The sequence below is a fragment of the Peromyscus eremicus genome, chromosome 2 (assembly GCF_949786415.1).
Source record: "Peromyscus eremicus chromosome 2, PerEre_H2_v1, whole genome shotgun sequence".
NCBI lineage: Eukaryota > Metazoa > Chordata > Mammalia > Rodentia > Cricetidae > Peromyscus > Peromyscus eremicus.
The window spans coordinates 78,293,381-78,312,040 of record NC_081417.1 but is presented as its reverse complement, the minus strand read 5'-3'; the positions used below and the strand labels follow the sequence as shown (position 1 = coordinate 78,312,040).

The window sequence follows — 18,660 nt, the reverse complement described above, 5'->3', positions numbered from 1 at the left end:
TAGAAGCCTTAAAAGGACACCCAAATTATTAGTATGGAATCCAATTCACTGATATCGGAATGATGCTTAGAATTAAGGAGGCCTCAGCTAAGGGAGGGCTTCCATTTTCTCCACTGAAATCCGACTGACGGTCTTGTATTCCCACTTACTTATTCATGGGGGAGTGACATGCAGAGCTAGTCCAGAGAGCAGCTGTGGCTAGTAATTGGGGATTGCTTTTCATAATATGCTTACATCTACTTTTGGAGACAGTCTACAGGGATTTCAAACCCAAATGCCACCCACGGTATGCAGTCCTCAGACTCAACAGCAAACAGAAATCCATGGAATCCCAAACGACAAAACCAAATGCAAAATACTGCTGTCATGAAAAATGATGCGTTAGGCAAGAATTTTATTTCCAAGTTCTTCAAAGGTTATTATAAACACAAACTTTCCTTCTAAAAGTGTCCCCAATTAAATCAAAGGCACATCACCCCAATAAAATACTTGTGACATTAATTCTTTTAGGTTGTAGTATTTCACATTTTGTTTTTAACCAATTGCAATGTTCTGAATGCAGGTCACATTTTAAACATTTTTTTAAAGGCATAAGCACATTTTTAAGAGCTACAAACACAATTATAAATTGTAAACTAAAGAAAGAGCTAACCAACCTCACCCAGGATGGGCAACCTAACACTACATCAACCTTTCAGTTGGCTAAGGAGCATCTCCCAAGTCTACTGTCCAAGTAAGACCATATCTCATTAAAAAATGAAAATGTTCTCCTTTAAAAAATCAGGATATCAATTAGTCCCCCAATTTTATATTTTCTCTTCATTTAGTAATTGTGAATTCTTACGAACAAATTTTATTAGAGTATAAAAATGTTAGGAAAATTACAAATACTGTTTTTGAAAATAAACCGTTTCCCTCCTAAAATTCAGATACCCAGTAAGTAAAACATCCTATATCCCAGGCAGAAAAACACAGGTTCCATGAGGGAAGAGGTACGTCTCAGTAAATTTGGTGGTGAGGTTAAAAAAAACAAAAAACTGATTTCTGTAGAATTTGGCTCTAGGAGCAGGCAACAGAGAAGGTGATTTGGCTGTTGAAACTGTTTTCTTGGGCCATGGCCGCGGTCATCCATCACCATGTGCTTTCCCAGCGACCTTCTGCCCTGTCGGAGAGAGTTTGGTTGGTTTTCACATTAGTGAGATGTACTTATAAAGTCACTTCATCATTTCATAGCACAGCTAATAGTCACAAAGTAGAAAATAATACATGAATACAATAAAATATGTAAGCCACATCCTTGGACACACAGACCCATGACAGTGCTTTGTAAAAGGAGATCCACAGTGTCAGAGGAAGACAGTTAACCTTAGTAACCCAAACGCACCGCTTTCTTTACTATGAAAATTGTGCCTGATAGAATCAGCTCCTAATTCAATATGAACAATTTCCTTCTACAAGTATGTGAAAAAGATTATCATTTACTATGTAAATACAAAATTTGAAATTGGTCTCAAGACTAATAATCTATGTCCTTATCATCTTAAAAAAAAAAAAAGTAAATTCAGGGGGATGGTGGGCCTTGCGCATGCTGAGCAGCTGATCTACACTCCCAACCATTTATTTATTTTGGGACATCTTGTTGAGTTGTCCAGGTTGACCTTGAACTGGCTCAGTTTTCATTACTTTGTAAAGTTTTTAGGTTGGTGGGTAGGCAAAAGTCGGAGATTGCTCCATTTGCAACATTTCACAAAGCCGTACCAGGAAATGTGAGTGAGGAGAGCTTCCCCTTGCTACAGAAGCAGCCAGGTGGAGAAGTAGCGAGGGCACAACCTGAGCATGCGCACACTGGCAGCCTGCCCTGTCTGTCCTGCATGTTCTCACTGACAATGGACAGGATCGACACTTTTACAATGGTTTAAATGAAGAGGAATCTTTGAAGAACCTTCCCAGAAATCCAAGTGTTGGTAGCACTACAGTTTGCAGGAGGCGATGAAGGATCTCCGGGTTTGTTGTCGGGAGCCAACAGGGCAGCCTGATAACCACGGGGTAGAACTGCCCTTCCTCAGAGCACCAGGAGGCTGCGAGGTCAATCATTTCAAGATCCACTCGCTAAGAAAGCCTGAGACTCTGCTGATCTGCGGAAAACATACCTTGCACAAGCCCTCCTGTAACACACTACCTTTTCACGTCAATGGGTATGGAAACGAAGTAGTACTTCCCTGATGCTGGCCGGGATCCAGGGTGAACCTTCCCGAAAGTCTACACTCAGCTCTTACCTGTGTTTGCCCCACATTTCATTCTGAATCTGCTGGGGGTGGGGGGAACTATCAGAGGATAACATCTGGATTAAAATCTGGAGATTTGGGTTGTAGTTTTTTTTTTGGTCCGATTCTGTGTTGTTTTCTGTTGCATCTTGGGTCTCACCCTTGGCCAGGTTTGTGTCTGTTCCTTGCTGTGAATTCCCATTTCTAAAAACGCCTTTGAGAGCGCCTGTTCCTGTTTCAGTCTCTTTTTTATTTATTTATTTATTTAATGCCCAATGCTGTCTATTGAAGGAGGGAGGAGGTCTTGAATACAGGCTTACAGAACAATGGGAGAACCTTGGAGGGCAGAAGTTTGCTACCGATGTTTTACAATCTTGCTTCTAAGCTGTTAACGCCCATTACAGAGACAAGGAACTTCCCTTAAGCATTCAGGAGGGTGGAACCCGGCAGGGAATTAGCATAGGGAGGATATCAAGGTCAAGGTCAGCAAGCAAGGCAACAGTTACCCAAAATGGGGCCAGGACCCTACAGGTCCCCCTTTTACTAAAACAATGAGCTTCTGACTTAGGTTGCGTGGGACGTCAGCAGGTCACCTTACCCATCATGGAGACGCCTGCCCAAGCCACACAGGCCCTCTGTCTTAGGTTGGTGAGCGCCCCCCACTGTTTCAGTCTCTTAACTTGGCCCCTCTTTCTCATTTTTTTTCCTTTCCCCCATTGGTACCACTAGTTCTGAGTGCTCCAAATGCTGGTTTCTTATGCAGTTGGTTTTTAACACTTGACATTGTACTCCCTTCTCTAGAAATGCTTGTAATTTTCATTTTCCCCTAATGGATTTAAACTTCATTCTCATTGACCATAAATCAATAAAATTTTTAAAAATTGGAAAATATAAGACCTCAATGCAAAACAGTCAAACTAATGCCATGCCATTCTAATGAATAAACCTGTTAAAACTCCTTTAGCCTGCCCCTTCACATGCGCGCACGCACACACACACACACACACACAATCAAGGGAGAAAGCACAGCCCAAGGCAGACAAAGTCAGCCCTTTCTTCGTCCCTAGAGAAACAAGTCAGTTGGAAACACCAGATAGCAAATCACAGCTCTGAGATGCTATAAGAGCAGAGAGGGAATTAAGGTCAAGAGATACTGCAGTCAGCTCAGTTAAAGAGCTCACGTGCACAAGGTGACAGACAGCATGTCACAGAGTGCTGAAGAGAACAGAGTTTCTCTTAGCTAGACCTTTTCCACATGCAGGGAAACTACAGACCAGAATCACCCATCAGGCAAAGTCCAGCCTTTTGACAGGTTTTTGTTTGTTTTTAACCTGTTGCCCAAATCCTCCCTGATAACACGATGACCCCAGGACGGCATGTGCATCCTAACTCACCAGTCTTCACAGTAAAGCGCAGGATCGGGGCTCCCGGAAGGGGTTGCTTCCAGCTGGGACACCAAGCAGCAGGGCGTCCTTGCAGGCATTCTGCATGCAGTACTGCTGAAGCTCTGCAGCAGCCTGAGAGACCTGAGACAAAGCACAGCGGGCACCCTGCTCAGAGCCAGGCCCAGCGGCAGGAGGCATAGACAGCCTGAGGCGGGACAACACTGTCATTATCCAAGGCTCTCTGCTCATTCCACTCACTCACTTCCAGGAAAGACAGCACTCTACGGTGGAGTTTCGGGTACATTGGGTGTGCTTGAACAAAGGAAAAGCTGCAGCTCCGATCCATTTAGAATCCTAGTTTTGAGACTGAACTGGTAAGGAAATGGCTCATTCTCAAGCTCCCAGTACAAATGTCTACTATGTAAAACATGTGACTGTCCAGTCTGTGCCAAACAAGTGATAGACTTTCCAGAAAGTACAGCTTTCTGGTTAAGAATGTGCTCTCTGGGGCTGAGGGTGGGGCTCAGTGATAGAATGCTTGCCTAGCACAAGCGAGGCCTTGGAGTCAATCCCTGGCACAATGCACAAGAGTAATAACTGTACTATTGATAATCATCATCATCATCATCATCATAATAATAAATAAAACATGGCTATTGATTATGTTTTAGTCATGGTTTGAGTGTGTCCTCCAAGGGCTTATATGTAGAAATTTAATTTTCACTACGAAGGGTGGAGACTTGTTTATGTATGAAGAGTGCATCAGGTCCCAGGAGACTATAGTTATTAATGGTTGTGAGCCACTATGTAGGTGCTGGGAATTGAACTCAGGACCCCAGGAAGAATAGCCAGTGCTCTTAATCATTGAGCCATCTCTCCAGCCACAAGAGGATTGGGAGGAGATTGGTATTAGATAAAGTCATCAGGGTGGAGCCCCCCATGACTAAATACTGGAGGCTCTATCTGAAGGAAGCCCGAGGGACAGACACAGGCAAGCATGCTCCCTGCCTCCATCACGAAAAACCCTATGCTGCCGTGGGAAGTGACCAGCTAGAAAGGCATCAGCAGATGCGACCCCTCTAGACCCTGGACCCTCCAGAGCCAGAAGCTAAAATAAACTTGCTTTTTTTTTTTTTTTTTGGTTTTTCAAGACAGGGTTTCTCCGTGTAGTTTTGGTGCCTTTCCTGGATCTCGCTCTCTAGACCAGGCTGGCCTCGAACTCACAGAGATCCACCTGGCTCTGCCTCCGGAGTGCTGGGATTAAAGGCGTGCGCCACCACCGCCCGGCAAACTTGTTTTCTTTATGGTACCCTGCATGTGGTACTTAGCTATTAGCAACAGAAACAGACTAATACAATTCTGTTACAGCTGTTTGCCATATGCTTACAGTTGATACCCAGTTTCTGAAGTGCCTTAGAGATTTGCTTTTAGTACTAAAAATTTTAGTTGTTAGTATATAAAATACAATATATATAACCAGACTAACATTTAAGCTAGTTTTTCCATCAATAGAAACTCTGATGTTTTCACATTAGTTATAATTGGAACTAATGGGTTTATGTAAGTTATTAATTTCTAAAGACATGCAGAACAACTCATGTCCACGCTTACGCTTACTGGGTATCAGGGAAACAGGTGAACTGCACATGGTGGGGTAGGTAGGAGACTCTCCCAGGACCCCTGGAGAAAGGGGACTAACCAGACCCTGGCATAAAGAACATGGAGACAGGTAAAGGGGATGCTCAGAGGAAAACGAACCGAGTGACAGAGGTGAGTGGCTCTCAGCAGGGTCACGGGAGAGATGCTGGGTGACGGGACAAGCCCCAAACCCTGTAAGCTGGCCCCTGCCATGGAGGTTGGGTTGTCCCACCTGGGTTCTTAGAGGCCACTCCAGAGGAGGACTCCTTGAGACAGCAGGCTTCCCAGTCCCCAGAAAGGGATGCTAGAAAACCAGTGTCTGAGTGTGCCAAGAACATCCAGGACTGAGCCCTGAAATGAAGCTGACTAGATTCTGTAATGTGACTCCCTTAAAGCGCTGCCCAAGTTCACCTGAACGCCCAGTGTGTGTCATCATCCACTGTCCTTTCTCTTCCCTCGAGGTCAGTCTCTTCCCTGTGATGGATATCCACAGGTGTGTGAGCAGGCACTTGATCGGCTTTCCTGCCAGGTCTGATGCGCAACGATACGGAACACTTTGGACAGTTCCAGCTTTAGCCCTTCACGTCCTCTCCTCAAACAGCCTTATCTCTGCCAATAGCTCCAGCCAACACCAGTAACTGCCCCACCTTGGGCGGTGAGGGCCCGCGACGATGTCAATCATCCAGGGTGGTGTTGACTCTCTTGCATTGACTACCCAGTGACCACTAGATGTCGCTGCTCCTTAGGTCTTCCCCATCCCTAGAAGGCTGACCCAGACCCTCAAGCTCCTGGGCCCCAGAGCCACTCTCTGGCATACCTCTTCCTCACCCACCACCTGGATCAACCTCCCTTTGCTTCCTGCCCTCAGAATCCTTGGGCATCAGATGCCAGTGAGGGAAAAGGAACCACAAGCGGTACAGGCCTCGCACTTCGCGTTCAGGTTGTGACTGCTCAGGCCACTGAGCCACGGTGGAAGGCACTTCCTCCATCCTTAGCTAGTTCCCGTCTCACTGTCCCAGAAGAAAACAGCTTCCTGTTTCACAAGACAGCCGTGGCCACATCCAGTATTTGCATAATCAGGGGCACTCTACACACAACTCCACTTCCTTTCTCCCTGACCTGGAAAATACCACCCCGAACCCTCCACACCCACCCACCCCTCTACATTCACCGTGCTCCCCTTGGTTTCTTCCCTTGGCAGAACAAAATAAGGACAAAGCAAAAAAATCTCTCCTATCACTCCCCCCAAACCCCTTTTTTATTTTCGAAATTAAAAAAAAAAAGTTATTTCCTCTTTAAAACTAGATTTTTTTTAACCTGCCTGGCCTCTTACAAAATCCAGAGTAGGTTACTACACCTTACTGGCACTTCTCCGTACTCCGCGCCTTTACTGTAAGCCTGGCTATCTGAAATCATTCTGTTTATTGGTCAATTTGTTCGTTTACCGTACCCATCTGAACCCCCAATTCCCTGGAGTAGCACCAGGTCCAGAATTAATACACTACTGAGGAAATTACCTACCATGACGGTGCATCCACACCTACCTACACACTGCAAATCAATCACACACTCAGCCAACTGAGTAAACACTGGCTGTGGTCATGAGCCTCCGTTTTATTTTATCTTACGGCTGTGTTGACTGCATGTCTGTCTGTCTGCAACACGTGCATGCCTGATGCCCGAGGGGGCCAGAGGAGGGCATGAGAGGTCCCCTGAAACTGTTACTGATGGTGGTGAGCCGCCATGTGTGGGTGCTGGGAATTGAACCTGGGTCCTCCAGAACAGAAGGCAGGACTCTTAACCACTGAGCCATCCCTCTAGCTTTTTTTTTTTTTATAATCCTTCCCTCGCCTTCTCCGGGCAATCCCTTTTGATTTGTCCCTGGTGGCACGCTACAAGTTCTGCTCTTGGTGTATTTCACACTCACGTATGTCGATGACTTTTTTTTTGGCCTTGTGCTGCGGGCTTCCGCCCACACGGCTACATCTCTCCTGGATATCTCTAAAATCCACAGACCCCAAACGGAACTCATTTCCCCAAACTCTCCCTCCCGACGCCCCAGCTCGAGCATCCTTCTTCGCCCTCGCTCTCACCCGCCCATTCAGTGGCCTCCCTCCCCGTCTTTAAACAGCATCCTCCTGCTGCAGCGGCTCAGGCAGGGTCCAGGCCGCCAGCGTGTCGCCGGCCCGGGGTGGACACGCCCACGAGGGCCCTCGGGCCTCGGCCACGTCCCGGGACAGGCTGCGTGGCCGGGCACCCGTGGGGCCTCCAGCGCTGGCCCGGGGGGTCGCGGCCGGAGCTAGCCCGCGTCCACGCCGGGCTCGCGAGCCCCCAAGGCTCCGGCGCGCGCCCGGCCCGGCAGCGGCCACCTCCGCCGGGCCGCGGGCTCCTGCGCGCCGCTCGCTCCGAGGGCGGCGGGGCCGGCTCCGGGGTCCCGCCGGGCGGATGCTCACCTTGATCCTCTCCACGCCGGCCTCCAGCTTGAGCTGCTCCACCAGGCGCTGCATGGCGTTCACGCTGGCCCCGGAAGACATGGCGGCTGAAGCTGGCACGCCGGGCCCGGCTGGGAGGAACCGCGGCCGAGCGGGGTGCCGCCCCGGGGCGGGGAAGGCGCCGCGCCCGCCCCGCTGTCCCCGCGCTGGGGTCGCGAGCCGGCCCGCCGCCGCGGTCGCCGCTGCCTCCGGACACACCTAGGTGGCGCCTGCGCTGCGAAGGGAAGGGCACGGTAGGGTTTCCGTGGAAAAGCAAGCTCAAGAAAGTCCTGCTCGTTGGGGCGAAAATCCCAGCCTGGCATCTTTGAAACATACCGAATAAAATGGTCTCACCCCCTGGCTAGGACCATTGTTTCTAGTCTTGTCCTGAGTTTCTTTTCTTTTCTTCTTCTTTTTTGTACTGGGATCATTAACCTGAAGTTTTTGTTTTGTCTTTTTACACTTTACTACATGTCTATGCCGCCATTCTTGTACATCATTCGTATCTGTCTGCACACACTAAACTGGGTAACAGTGGGGGGGAAAAGCCCAGAGAGTTTTAAAGCAGTGCGTTTAATTACTTAAAAATATTTTCAAGGCCCAAATTCTCATCTCCTGGTTCTGCTGAGTGTTGGGCTCATGACTTTCAATGTGGACAGACTCAGTAGTGCTGCGAAGAAAGTCCATGTTTTCTTGAAGAAAATCCATGTTTTCTTCTAACCCTGCTTAGACAACCCAGAACCAAAACCACCCCTTTTTTTATGGTTATTGGGGAGGGGGCTAGAACTCCCCAAATGGATCTCCCTGGCTTGTATTGACCATCAGCCTTCCCTTAGACTGGAGGTTCTTCACCTGTCTAATGCTGCCACCCTTTCATACAGTTCTTCATATGGGGTCCCCTATCATAAAATTATTTTCGTTGGTACTTCATAACTGTAATTTGCTACTGTTATGAATCGTAATGTAAATACTTTTTGGAGATAAAAGTTTGCCATGGGGATCTCCACGCATAGGTTGTGAACACCTACCTTAAACCAATTGCTACTTAAAAAGGATTTGTTGCTGAAGTATCCAATTTCCAGACTGCTGAGTCCTCCCTCTCTGGACCTAAGAGCCATCGAAAAACATATCCAATAGCCAATCTCCATTCAGTGAGATTCTTACCCCAACCCGTGACCCCCTCAAATTGAGGCAATCAGATTGATCATCCCAACTCTGGAGTTCCTTTTAGGGTCATCTGAGGTCTTTACGGTCATTACATCACAGGTCAGCTTCTCCCTCGGCCCAGTCCCCAGGTACTGGATTCCATAACAGGAATTAATTAGAAGGGCCTCTAATTCCCAGGCAGCATGCTGAAAGTAGAATGGATGGGTCAATGAGTGTCAATATTTATGGCAAACCTGGTGCCACATGCCTGTGATCCCATGACTTCATTGGCTGAGGCAGGAGGAACTAGTGACTGAGTAATTGAGTGTTAAGTTTCAAACCCAGGAGCCCGGGGGCGGGGGCGGTGGTAGTGCATGCCTTTAATCCCAGCACTCGGGAGGCAGAGGCAGGTGGATCTCTGTGAGTTTGAGGCCAGCTGGTCTACAGAATGAGATCCAGGACAGGCACCAAAACTACACAGAGAAACCCTGTCTTGAAAACGCCCTCCCCCCCCCCCCAAAAAAAAGACCTGTTTAGGAAAACTAAAAAAGAAAAAAGAAAAGACAAGAAAAAGGACTGGACAGACGGCTCAGCTGTTCAAGGCTAGGCTCACAGCCAAAATATACGTTTCAAACCCGGGGCAAATGGCCATTTAATGTGTGAAAGCCGACCTGGCCTCCAGGTTCTCCCAGCATCCTTCAGTCCCTACCTGTTACAGGGGTATGGCTGGTATACTCTGCCCTCTACCCTGAACTCTCCAGCCCAGGGGCTGGGCTGCCCTTCCCCAGAGGCTCTTCCCTGTGTAATCCAGACATTTTGGTTCCCTGCCCCTTTTGGACCTTCGGCCTCCTGGCTGCTGCACCTGGTTCCCCTCTCCCCTCTTCCCCTTTCCCACTGGCCCAGCTCAGTCTGGTCATGTCCACTCTGGACTCTCCCAGATGTCCCTGCCTCTGACTATGCTCTCCCTTATATCTACAATAAACTGCCCCCTCCATCATACCTAGGAGCAGTCATGTCCTTCCTGTCCTTTTATTTCTTTTTTTTTCATGATGATAAAAACTGAGTCCAAAAAACAAACAAAAAACCCAAAACAACAACAACAACAACAAAAACCTTAGTTCAAAAATTGTGTGGGTTAGAAAACTAACTTTCTTTCTTTCTTTCTTTCTTTCTTTCTTTCTTTCTTTCTTTCTTTCTTTCTTTCTTTCCTTTCTTCTTCTTTTTCCCAAGACAGTTTCTCTGTGTAACCCTGACTGTCCTGGAACTCACTTGTAGACCAGGCTGGCCCTAAACTCAGAGATCCACCTGTCTCTGCCTCCCCAGTGCTGGGATTAAAAGCATGCACCACCACACCCAGCAATCATCTTTCATTTAAAAAAAAAAAAAAAAGCATGTGATCATTTTCAATTTTTCTTAGCCTGTCTTATGACATGTACTAACAATTTTCTCACTGAAAGATGAGTGCCTGTTTTTATGCCGCAATTAATGTACAACTTGCATTGCTGTTCATTATCTAGAAGATGAAAAATGGTATATTACATCTTGTAAATGCCTTGAGATTGAAATTTCCTATATTCTTTTTACAGTTTTTTTTTTTTATGTGTGTGTATATATATTTCTGTGTTTCTGCCCGTGTGAGGGTGCCTGAGGTCAGAAAAGGGCATCGGATCCCCTGGAGCTAGAATTACAGGCTGTGTGAACCACCTGATGTGAGATCTGGGAATCCAACCTGGAAATTCTTCAAGAGCAGTGAGTGCCCCTAACTGCTGGCCCGTCTCTCCAGCCTCGTCCTGTATTACTTTTGTGAGCTATGTGTCCATGGTCTTTGAGGCAGTGACACCTGCCTGGTGACAGGAGCGGGCTTTCACATTTGAGAGTCCCCTCTAGCTGCAAGCTTCTCTAGCACTAAGGACAGAGCAAGGGGGTGGAGATATACTGCTAGGCTGACAAGGGCAGAGCAGAATGGCTGTGAGTTAAAAAGAAAAGGCAGAGGACTCCGCCAAGTTCAGGCTGAAGGGTAAAAGGCTCTCAGACAGTGAGACCTGGACCTTGAACACAAGCCATGCAGACGGCAAAGAGGAAAGTGAACAGAGTCCAGCGAGGAGACGGGGAAGTGATGCACACTGGAGAGGATAAGTGAAGAAGCAGAGGCCTTTGGTGGATGACAGAAGACCCGAAGCCGCTCAGCCAAAATCATGGAAAACTAAAAAAAGAGGTGCTGGAGAGATGGCTCAGAGGTTAAGGGCACTGGCTGCTCTTCCAGAGGTCCTGAGTTCAATTCCCAGCAACCACATGGTTGCCCACAACCATCTGTAATGAGATCTGGCGCCCTCTTCTGGCCTGCAGTCATACATGCAGACAGAACATAGTATACATAATAAATAAATAAATCTTTAAAAAATCAAATAGTAGACTGGTTTTGTCGTTCCGGTGGAAGGAGCTGGCATGCAGTCATGGAGAGGACTGTAAGTGTAGGAATCGAGGTGGGGGGTGCTGAAAGACTGAAGAGTATTTCACGGTGGTTATGAAATGTGGAGGAAAGGGGGCGAAGGGTTCAGCAGCAGAGGCCAGGACAGATGCTCGCATTCGGAATCAGGAGACAGGCGTAGATCTGAGACAAACAGTAAAGAATAATGTGGAGTTCAGTTCAGGAGAAACAGTGGTATCTCTGTTTGCAGCCCTCTAAGGTGCTGAAAATGTTTAACACCAAGATGTCTGCATGAGACTTCTGCACAGCAAAAGTCAACGATATTAGCAATGAAGACTTTGGAGTTGCCAGGGTTAACATGACGCCACACTGTGTGTCAGCCCGGACGCAGGAATGCCTAGTCTGGCCCCTCTGTCACTCCTGCACCCACTCACTGCTCCTGACCGCCTCTGTTATTTCCTGTTCTTCTTCAACAGGAATGGTCTGATTTTGAGACAAGCAGCTGTTTGGGCATGAAGCCCCTTGATGTCCCCTGGTCAAGAGGGCTATCCCTAAGACGAAGGCACACCATCTGATCTCAGGCTATCCCTAAGACAAAGGCACACCATCGTCTGTGTGGTGCTTGTCACCTAGGACTTTGGAATCATGCCCATGGTGGCACACACGTAGTTTGAGGCCTGTTGGGGCTACACAGTGAATCTGTTTCTCAAAACCAAAACGAAGTTTATCTTCCTTTTCAGGAGGTTGCCTCACCTAGCACACTAGAAGCTTTTTTTTGCAAATGTGCCAGGCTTGCAGAACACTGGAGACAGGCCAGGCCACAGCTGAAATGCACACATCAGTGGCTTTTAAAATTTTGTCACCCGCACACCCCCTTCCGCCCCCCCCCCCCCACGCCATGGCTATGGTAATTTTTCTTTTCATTTTTTTTTTTTATTTTTTTTGAGACAGGGTTTCTCTGTGTAGCTTTGGAGCCTGTCCTGGAACTCACTCTGTAGACCAGGCTAGCCTTCGAACTCACAGAGATCCGCCTGCCTCTGCCTCCTGAGTAAAGGTGTGTGCCACCACTTCCCGGCTTGGTTAAGGTAATTTAAAAAAAAAAAAAAAAAAAAAAGCTGCATCCTCAGACCTACGGTAAACACTTTAAATCCCTACTCCTGAGAATATCAGCTTGAAATATCAGTGTCCTTTGTGTCCCACCCCCATGTCTACGGTCCTTTGACCCTCCGTCCTGTACTTTACCATCCTACTAATAAAAAATAAGTGCCAAATAATGTTTCTCCATTCCCTAATCAAACAAGGGGGAATCTACAGGAACATCACATTCCACTGACCTGAGGCCATACAACTGTTGAAGATTAAATCCTTTAAAAACTAAGGCGCTGGTTAAAATTTATTAACTATGCATGCTTTAAAAATAGCCACAGCATTTGTCATGTACAAGTAATCTATCTACTTCAGACCCCTGAAAATTATGCATGTTTACCTACATTAGAGTTGTATGAATTCAGTAGATTTATATTGTAGAATTTTAAAACCTGGTTATTTAAAAAGAGCCCATCATCTTACAGATGAGGAAACCAGGAAAGTTAAATAACTGGGTTATTAACAACTAGGTTCTAGGTTTGACTTTGTCCCGTACTTATAGTGAAGTCATCACATTTTGCTAATCAGAGTAACTGTCACTCATCCATACACGGCTCCTCTCAGAGTCTCAGATGCAGAGAGATCATGTTTGGTTCAGTGTTCCACAGTGGCTAGATCCAAGTTTCCCTTCTGATTTCCACAGAACTTTCACTGTGTCCAGTTTGTCCTCTTTCAGCAGCCCACTTAGTTTGCTTGTTTCTGAGACAGGGTCCATTATGTAGCTCTGGCTGTCCTGGATCTCGCTCTGTAGCCCAGGCTGGCCTCAAGCTCACAAGAGATCTGCCTGCCTCTGCCTCCCGAGTGCTGGGATTCCTGGCATCCGTTCAATCAGTATTTCCAAGGTTTAGGTGTTAAATGTTTGCTGTCCTCACTCCTCGCCCCAGATAAACCCAAAGGAAACAAACTGATGTTTCTAAACATAAATGCAACAGAACTAAACTAGTTAATTCCCCAAGCTTGTTCTTTGTCATGTAATGTTTAAAGAATCTTGTGTGCCAGCCTCAGTGTTTAGATTCCAGGCAGGGAGATCTGAGGGGTGTGATAAAGCTGCAACTTATTCTTCTCCCATTACATCCCAACTCCAGCCTCTCCTCCCTCCACTCCTCTCAGCCCCATCCCACCTCTCCTCTACCCGAGATCCACTGTTTTCCTCAGAAAAGAGCAGAGCTCCCAGGAATGTCAACCGAGCATGGCCTAAGAAGATGCAGTAAGACTAGGTGCAAACCCTCACATCAAGGCTGGGTGAGGCAACCCAGTAGGAGGAAAAGAGTCCCAAGAGCAGACCAAAGAGTAGAAACACCCCCACTCCCACTGTTAGGAGTTCCACAAGAACACCAAGCTAACAACTATAATGTATATGCAAAGGACCTGGTGCAGACCCATGCAGGCCCTGTGTTTGTCACGTGAGCCCTGCTTAGTTAATTCTGTTTACCTGGTGTCCTCGACCCCTCTGGCTCCTACAATCCTTTCTCCTCCTCTTTCATGGGGTTCCCAGAGCTCTGCCTAAGGTTTGGCTGTGGGTCTCTGCATCTGCTCCCATCAGCTGTGGGAGGAAGCCTCTCTGATAACAGTTGCGCTAGGCACCAGTCTCTGAGTGTAGCAGAATATCGCTATGAATCATTTCATTGACTTACTTTTTCCTATCCTAGGTCTCTGGGCTATTCAGCCTTGGGTTCCTGATCATCCAGGCACTGTCAGGCATGGGCTCCCTTTCGTGGCGTGTGCCTCGGATTAGACCAGTCATTGGTTGGCCACTCCCACAAGTTCTGTGCTTCCATCCCCACCCCACCCCCAGTAAATCTTGCAGGCAGGACAGGATTGTAGGTTGAAGGTTTTGTGGCTGGGTTGGTGTCCCAGTCCCACCATGGGAAGTTGCAAGGTTAAAGAAGGTAGCCAGTTCTGTCTCCGTATCCTCCATTACTAGGAGTCCTTGCTAGGGTCACCTCACAGAATCCTGGGAGTTTCTACTGCACTAGATTTCCATATCACACCCCCCACAAAGCCCTCCAATTCCAGTAATTTCTTCCTGTACTCTCGCTCCATGCTCCCCCACAACTGGATCCCTCCTATTCCTATTCCTACCAGCAAAATCTATTTTTTTTTGTTTTGTTTTTTGTTTTTCGAGACAGGGTTTCTCTGTGTAGCTTTGCGCCTTTCCTGGAACTCACTTGGTAGCCCAGGCTGGCCTCGAACTCACAGAGATCCGCCTGGCTCTGCCTCCCGAGTGCTGGGATTAAAGGCGTGCGCCACCACTGCCCGGCAAAATCTATTTTATTTCCCCTTCCCAGGGAGATCCATGTGTCCCCTCCAGAGCCCTTGTTACCTAGCCTCTCTGGGTCTGTGGATTGTAATATGGTTATCATTTACTTAACAGCTAATATCCACTTATGAATGAGTACATACCATGTTTGTCTTTCTGGGTTGGGTTACCTCACTCAGATTTTTTTCTGATTCCATCCATTTGCCTATAAATTTCATGATGTTATTTTTTTTTAACAGCTGAGTAATTCTTCATTGTGTAAATGTACCATAATGTCTTTATCTGTTTGTTGGTTGAGGGACATCTAGGTTGTTTCCACTTTCTTGCCATTATGTACAAAACTGCCATGAACATATTGAGCAAGTGTCCTTATGGTAGGACGGAGCATCCTTTGGGTATGTACCCAAGAGTGTTATAGCTGGGTCTTGAGGTAGATCGAGTCCCAGTTTTCTGGGGAACCACTCCACACCTCACCAGCATGAGCAGTCTCTTGTAGTTTTGATCTTAGCCACTCTGACAGGTGTAAGATTTGCATTTCCCTGATGGCTATGGATGTTGAACATTTCTTACAGTGTTTCTCAGCCATCTGAGATTTCCTCTATTGAGAATTCTGTTTAGATGTTAGCCCCCATCCCCACAAGACAGGGTTTCTGTGTAACAGCCCTAGCTGGCCTGGAACTCACTTGGTAGACCAGGCTGGCCTTGAACTCACAGAGATCGCCTGCCTCTACCTCCCAAGTGCTGGGATTAAAGGCATGCACCATGTCACCTAGCTGTCCTCCATTTTTTAATTGGATTGGTTTATGTCTAGTTTCTTAAGTTCTTTATATATCTTGGATACTAGTCCTCTATCGGATGTGCAGTTGAGTGAAAATCTTTTCCCATTCTACAGGCTGCCATCTTGTCCTATTGAGTGGTCATATTTATTGATCATAGTAGTGCCTGTACTATCAGTATTCAGTTCAGGGAGTTGTCTCCCATGCCAATGTGTTCAAGGCTACTCCCCACTTTCTCTTCTGTCAGGTTCAATGTATCTGGATTTATGTTGAGGTTTTTGGTTCAGCTGGACTTGAGTTTTGTGCAAGGTCATAGATAGGGATCTACTTGCATTCTTCTACATGCTGACATATAGACCAGCACCACTGTTAAAGATGCTTTTTTTTGTTTTTCTCCCCATTGTGCCTTTTTGGCTTATCAACTGGGTATCCATAGGTGTGTGGATTTATATCTGGGTATTCAATTCATTTCACTGATTGACTTGTGCTTTCATGCTGATACTATTTTTGTTTGTTTGTTTTTTCAAGACAGGGTATCTTGCCGGGCAGTGGTGGCGCACGCCTTTAATCCCAGCACTCGGGAGGCAGAGGCAGGTGGATCTTTGTGACTTCGAGGCCAGCCTGGTCTACAGAGCGAGATCCAGGAAAAGGCACAAAGCTACACAGAGAAACCCTGTCTCGAAAAACCAAAAAAAAAAAAAAAAAAAAAATACAGGGTATCTCTGTTACAGCTCTGGCTGTCCTGGAACTCATTTTGTAGCCCAGGCTGGCCTCAAGCTCACAGAGATCCGCCTGCCTCTGCTTCCCGAGTGATGAGATTAAAGGCATGCGCCACCACTGCCCAGCACTACTCAGTTTTTATTACTATAGCTCTGTAATACAGCTTTGAAATCAGGGACGGTAATACCTCTGGAAGTTCTTTTATTGTTCAGGATTGTTTTAGCTATCCTGGGTTTGTTTTCCCATATGAAGTTGAGTATTATCCTTTCAAGGTCTGTCAAGAACTGTGATGGAATTTTGATGAGAACTGATGGGGATAGCTTTTAATTTGTAGCTGATAGGATGGCCATTTTTACTATGTTGATCCTGCTGATCCATGAAGGGCTGCAACTTTTAATTTATAGAACTTGGAGAATTCATAAGAAATATATCAATGAAGAAAGGGCTAATAGCAGGTCTGTTATGAAGATATTTATATGAATAAAACCCAAAAGAGCAATTTTGCAGACTTCAATTACATGAATTGACGAGTAGGCAGCAATGAACAGCTATGCTCTATCAACCAACCCATACTCCTACACTAATGAAGCTGTAGGGCCTCTAGTCTAGATGGTTCTAAAATGGAGAGATTTGGTTTTGGTGGAAGATGGGCAGAGTACAGTGAAGTACAGTGACTGTAGCAAGCAATGGCCTTTCCTTTAGCCTGAGATGTTAAAGTACAGTGAATTGAGGGAAGGGGAAAACATCTTTCTGTAAGAGTCCACCTTGATTCATGCGATAACCGTGCCCAAACTCCCATGTGAACAGCCTTCAGTGGACACTTCTACAAATACAGAAATAAAAAACAGACAAAAGAATATCCAAAGATACATATTTTCATTGGCTGAGCATCTTCCCATTTTCCTTATAAATAGGTGTGCTGGTTAGTTTTCATTGTCAACTTGATACAACCTAAAATTAGCTGGAAACAGAGTCTCAATGAGGTTGGCCTGTGGACATGTCTGGGGTAGGAAGACCCAGGCAACTACAGGCAGCACCATTCCCTAGCAAGGAAATGCTGAACAATATGAGAAGCAAAGATACACACATTCTCTCCTTGCTCTTGACTGGTATGATAGAACGAGCTGTTTGAGTTTCAGCCTTTCCCCAAAATGGAATTGTTGCTTTTTGTCAGGGTGCTCGTCACAGTAACAGAAATGAAACTAGAAAAATATAGGCAATTAGAGAAGTCTTGGAAAATGGTGAAGTACACTAGAACTGCTATTTCTTTCTGGACCTTATACAACACAACGTTATTCACAGATAATAACCAGCAATGTGTGCTAATTACATGATTCTCCACAACCCTAAAGAAGAATGGACACATAAAACATTTCCAACTGAAGTTTATAGAACTCTAAATAATTGTGTCATTTCAGAATTCCAGGCTGCAAAGAGCCCTACTGATGACTGATGGCTTGATCAAATTCTTCTTTTTTTTTTTTTTTTTTGAGAGAGACAGGGTTTCTCCGTGTAGTTTTGGAGCCTGTCCTGGAACTTGCTCTGTAGACCAGGCTGACCTTGAACTCAGAGATCCGCCTGCCTCTGCCTCCTGAGTGCTGGGATTAAAAGGCGTGCGCCACCACTGCCCAGCTCAAATTCTATTTTTGTAATTAGCAACTGAAATCCATTCACATTAAAATAACTGACCTCAAGTCTCGGCTTATTGGCAAGGATGGAACTGTGTATATGTCATTTACTTGGGCTATATGTGTGTGTTCATGTGTGTGCAGATGCACAAGTGTGGGGGTGTATATGGAAGCCAGAGGGCAAGCCTGGCTTTCATTTTTCAGGTGCTGTCCACCTTGTTTTCAGAGACAGGGTCTCTGGTTTGAGTATGCCACCATGCCTGGCATTTTTTTTACATAAGATCGGAGGGTGGGGGGGACCAAAGTCACTCCCCACTGTGTGTACTTTACCAACCGAGCTACCCAGTGCCTGGGCTGAGCTTTTAAAAGGACTAATTTACTTCACTTAGAAATAAATCCTAGCCGGGCGGTGGTGGCGCACGCCTTTAATCCCAGCACTCGGGAGGCAGAGCCAGGCAGATCTCTGTGAGTTCGAGGCCAGCCTGGGCTACCAAGTGAGTCCCAGGAAAGGCGCAAAGCTAAACAGAGAAACCCTGTCTCGAAAAACCAAAAAAAAAAAAAAAAAAAAAAAAAAAGAAATAAATCCTGCATATCTACTATGCTATACTAACCTTCTAAAATTATGTTACAAAGGCAATATGCTAATCTTTAAATAGCCTGCCAGGCAGCATGGTATAACACAACCATTCTATTAATATGCAGCAGTAGGGTAAATCTTTAACAGGAGAACTGCATATGAATATGTGTGGTACGTTGATACAGCATCAGGTTTGAGTCAGTCAATTCTGTTACTTACTT

General features: G+C 46.3%; 1 protein-coding gene across 2 annotated transcripts; it reads right to left on the bottom strand.

The window, feature by feature from the left end:
- Positions 1 to 377: 377 nt before the first annotated feature.
- Gng10 (G protein subunit gamma 10) lies at positions 378 to 7,873 on the bottom strand. 2 transcript variants are annotated; one of them, XM_059254403.1, is made up of 3 exons: positions 7,741 to 7,873; positions 3,659 to 3,790; positions 378 to 1,162 (listed from the first exon to the last, which is right to left on the bottom strand). In XM_059254403.1, exons 1-2 carry the CDS (start codon positions 7,819 to 7,821, stop codon positions 3,665 to 3,667), a joined length of 207 nt encoding a protein of 68 aa, XP_059110386.1. In that variant the 5' UTR covers positions 7,822 to 7,873; the 3' UTR covers positions 378 to 1,162; positions 3,659 to 3,664. The 2 variants fall into 2 exon arrangements, with proteins under 2 accessions (XP_059110386.1, XP_059110387.1); XM_059254404.1 differs by having other exon boundaries at positions 378 to 1,157.
- Between the last annotated feature and the right edge of the window lie 10,787 nt (positions 7,874 to 18,660).

Excerpts from the sequence above, each read along its gene's own strand:
- Gng10 (XM_059254403.1), bottom strand. The coding sequence starts at position 7,821 with ATGTCTTCCGGGGCCAGCGTGAACGCCATGCAGCGCCTGGTGGAGCAG. Across the intron at positions 3,791-7,740 it reads CCGGCGTGGAGAGGATCAAG|GTCTCTCAGGCTGCTGCAGA; the intron begins GTGAGCATCCGC and ends GCTTTGTCTCAG.